The following is a 3,575-nucleotide window of genomic DNA, read 5'->3' on the forward strand; positions in this document are numbered from 1 at the left end:
GCTTTGCGATGAAACAGAGGCTAAATACCCCAATACCACAAAATGTGCAAGAAAACTCTTATTACCGTTTCCATCTTCATATCTAGCTGAATGTGGCTTTAGTGCTGTGAGTGATTTGTTGATTAAAAAAAGAAATCGTCTGGATATAACACAACGTGGAGATTTGAGACTTAAGCTAACTAAGCTTGAACCAGATATAAAATCGCTGTGTAAAAAGCATCAAGTCCACAAATCACATTAAAGTAAGTTTTTAAAATCTATTATTTTTTTATTTATTAAAAGTTTGTTTCTTTGTTTTGACAACAGTTGTAAGAAATCGCTTTAAAATTATCATTCATATTACTAAAAAAAAACAAAAATAAATTTTATAACTAAAATTATCTATGGGGGGACATGATGATTTTAGAAATGTTAAAGTGGGGCATGGCCTAAAAAAGTTTGGGAAACACTGCTCTAGTGGGTCAAATTGGTTTGCGTCGAGAGTACCGACAATAACGATTATCGATGATAATTTTAAAAAGTGAACTATTGTATGGTACTTAATTTCTTGCTGTTCTCCCTTTTGATTGTATATTGTTTGGAAATAAGCACAAATTTGCTAGGGAGAACTTATCATACAGGAACATTTTTTCGATGGAAAGAGATTTTCTTTTCTATTTTTTATAAAAGGAAATGCATTTCGGGCCATAAAACTGTAATTTAACTAATGGAGACAACTGCAATAACTGTGTTAAAAACGTAGGGTAAAACTAGTAAAATTGTAAAATTAAAAAATAAATCTTAATGAAATATAGAAAAAATTGACTAATAAAAGGAATAAAAACAATTAAAAACCAATAAAAACTGGTTAAAGACCAGTTTTTATTGGTTTTTAATTGTTTTTATTTAATTGTTTTAAAGTTTTTAAAGTTACAAGTTTTATCATTATATGTGATAAGGACTAAAGAGGGGCATATGGCCCCCCAAAAAAAATAGAAAAGGAAATCTCTTTGCATCGAAAAAGTGTTCCTGTATGATAAGTTCTCCCTAGCAAATTTGTGCTTATTTCCAAACAACATACAAGTAATATTGTATCTTTGAAGTTTTCAGATTATAAAATATAATTAATAATAAATTATTAAAAACATCTATACTAATATTATAAAGAGGTAATGTTTGTATGTATGTTAGTTTGTATGCAGCAGGTAATCTCCGAAACTACTCATCCGATTTCAAAAATTCTTTCACCAATATTTAGAATGGAACTTCAGGGTGGACATAGGCTATATATTATTCCGTTAAACATGGGGGATGGACAGTTCTTTACGGTAAGCCTTACGGAAAAGGTTACCGTAAAGAACTCTGCTTCTATTTATACCATTTTAGATGCAGTTTTTTCCGTTTTTGATTGCGTTTTAATAGAGTACGTCAACAGAATGTACACTAAGAAGGGATTTTTCGATATTCCCCCCGCGGGGGAGAGAGACAGGATTAAGGCTTACTCTGAAAAACTTGGCTTCTATTATACTATTTTAGATGCGGGTTTTTGCGTTTTTGATTGCATTTTAATAGGATACGTCAACAGAATGTACACTAAGAAAAAATTTTTCGAAAAATTTTCCCCCACTGGGGAAGTGTTATACATTTTGAGCCACAACAAGGCGTGGCGGGGGCTAGTTTTGTAATAAGTTACAAGCCTTGAAATTAAAAACATTTCTATGCAAATATTATTATTGGAGAAAATAAAATTCCTTAATTCGAGAAAATTTTAAACATGCTGAAAATTTACTTTATGATCCGAAAACCTCTGTCTAACAATATTGGTCGATAGCTGCTTATTAAACATAAACGTGACATCACAATTATTTCGAAAGAAAGACGAATTTGAACCTGTAAATTCTGTTAAAAACTGAGAAAGCGTCTTAAAATAACCGGAGACATTGCATAAAGCTACATTATAATGATATGGCCTCAATTAGAATATTTTCTTAACGATTACAGAAGAATTTTGAATGAAAATCTTTATTACAGACCGTCTTATTTTAAGTAAGAAATACATTGTTAAAACTAAAGAGAAGGTTAAAGTAAACATCGACTTGTCACGCTTTAAGCGAATGACCCAATTATAATCCCATCACTAGTCAATTAAAACTCTTAATTTAAAATTTAGTTTTACTTTACGTTTTGATCAGATATCGGCGTATCGACGTGGGGAATTTCTTAATATCGATTTCTTTGGGGAAAATGAGATCCATACAGTTTTGGCTGATCACCCAGCCGAAATCGTTTTAAAATCAATTCTATTTCGGTCTGTCGAGTTAGGTAAAGTAGTAAGAGGCGTATAACACATTGCGAGGACTATTTGTAACAGTTTAATCCACGGATTAGAGAAAGGCACGGAGGACGTTTACCGGACTGTCCGCAGATCGGGGAAAGGTCGAATAACCGAAAAGAGAAACGAGACTCACCCGGCGTCGGGCCAGGAGCCGCGATACTTGCGACGACAAAGTAAGACGACGGATAGAAGCGAACCTAAGAACACCAACGACAGGACGACCACAGCCGCCACCACCACCGTCTCCATGACGAACGAGTGACGTCGGTACCCGGCGGCATCACGAAACCCGAGAGCGGTCGGCGCCGGGAGCGACTGGAACCGGCCGCTCTCCTCCGATCCGATTTCCTTCGGTCGTCTTCCAATCCTGATAAAAACACCAGAACGCTCGGAGTGACCTCCTGGGAGTTTCTGGTTCGAAGCCACCGTTTTTTACTTTCGATAGTCTTCACTCTTCGATTCCTCCTGGATGCTCCTCCCTAGAATTACAGCTCGATTGAAAGAAAAGATAAAGTGGTCGGTGATCTTCGGATGATGTAGAGTAGCCGAAGTGGCTTTGAAGGAAGGAGGGAGAATGGGAGAGTTGCCAACTGGAGAAAAATATTTTCGGGGGACATGCTAGTAAAAGATGGGGGATGTTCAATGAAAATTCAAGACTTTTATAGAAAACAATTTATTTATTAAACATATATTTTCTTTGAGATCATATTTCAGAACTGGTGACTGCATTCCTGGGAAATAACCACGAATTTCAGGTGTCATAGACAATGGTGTTACTATAAGTCATATCTTATCTCGACGTATTTCCACACAACTTGAGTGACGCGATCGATAAACGGGCAACATCAGACCTTTTCTGAAATTAAATTTCGTTAGCAGGGACCAGCCATGCTCAAGGATTATCGCTGTACTCTCAAAAAAGAAAGCAACAGTGAAAATAACACAGAATCCCTTCTACGTCACCGCATCTTCATTGTATATATTTCTCAACATACTGAAATATAGTTGTAACAGCTAAACCTTGCGTGATAGAGCATTTTCATGCTCATTTTCGAATTCAGTGCACCCATTTCCATACAAGACAATTTCGGTCCGGAGACAAGAAAAAGTTTTAATTTGTTTCCTACAATTATAAACGAATCTAAAAATGTAGTTTTCAGGGCTGTGGAGTCGGAGTCGGAATCGGAGTCGTAGCGTTTTTGGTGTTTTAGCCGGAGTCGGAGTCATCAAAAAATCCGCCGACTCCGACACCTTTTTACTT

At 35.9% G+C, this 3,575-nt stretch overlaps 1 protein-coding gene across 2 annotated transcripts in view; it reads right to left on the bottom strand.

Annotated features, from left to right (window-relative positions):
* The window catches only part of LOC111625125 (transmembrane protein 98-like), a 13,017-nt gene extending 10,449 nt beyond the window's left edge, over window positions 1–2,568 (bottom strand). For both annotated transcript variants that reach the window (XM_023368166.1, XM_023368165.1), the window contains exon 1: window positions 2,448–2,568. In XM_023368166.1, coding sequence (XP_023223934.1) covers window positions 2,448–2,563 — 116 coding nt within the window. In that variant the 5' untranslated portion in view covers window positions 2,564–2,568. The remainder of the gene's footprint in view (window positions 1–2,447) is intronic.
* Between the last annotated feature and the right edge of the window lie 1,007 nt (window positions 2,569–3,575).

The sequence above is a fragment of the Centruroides sculpturatus genome, unplaced genomic scaffold, assembly GCF_000671375.1.
Source record: "Centruroides sculpturatus isolate CEXI.00-Female unplaced genomic scaffold, Cexi_2.0 scaffold404, whole genome shotgun sequence".
Taxonomy (NCBI): domain Eukaryota; kingdom Metazoa; phylum Arthropoda; class Arachnida; order Scorpiones; family Buthidae; genus Centruroides; species Centruroides sculpturatus.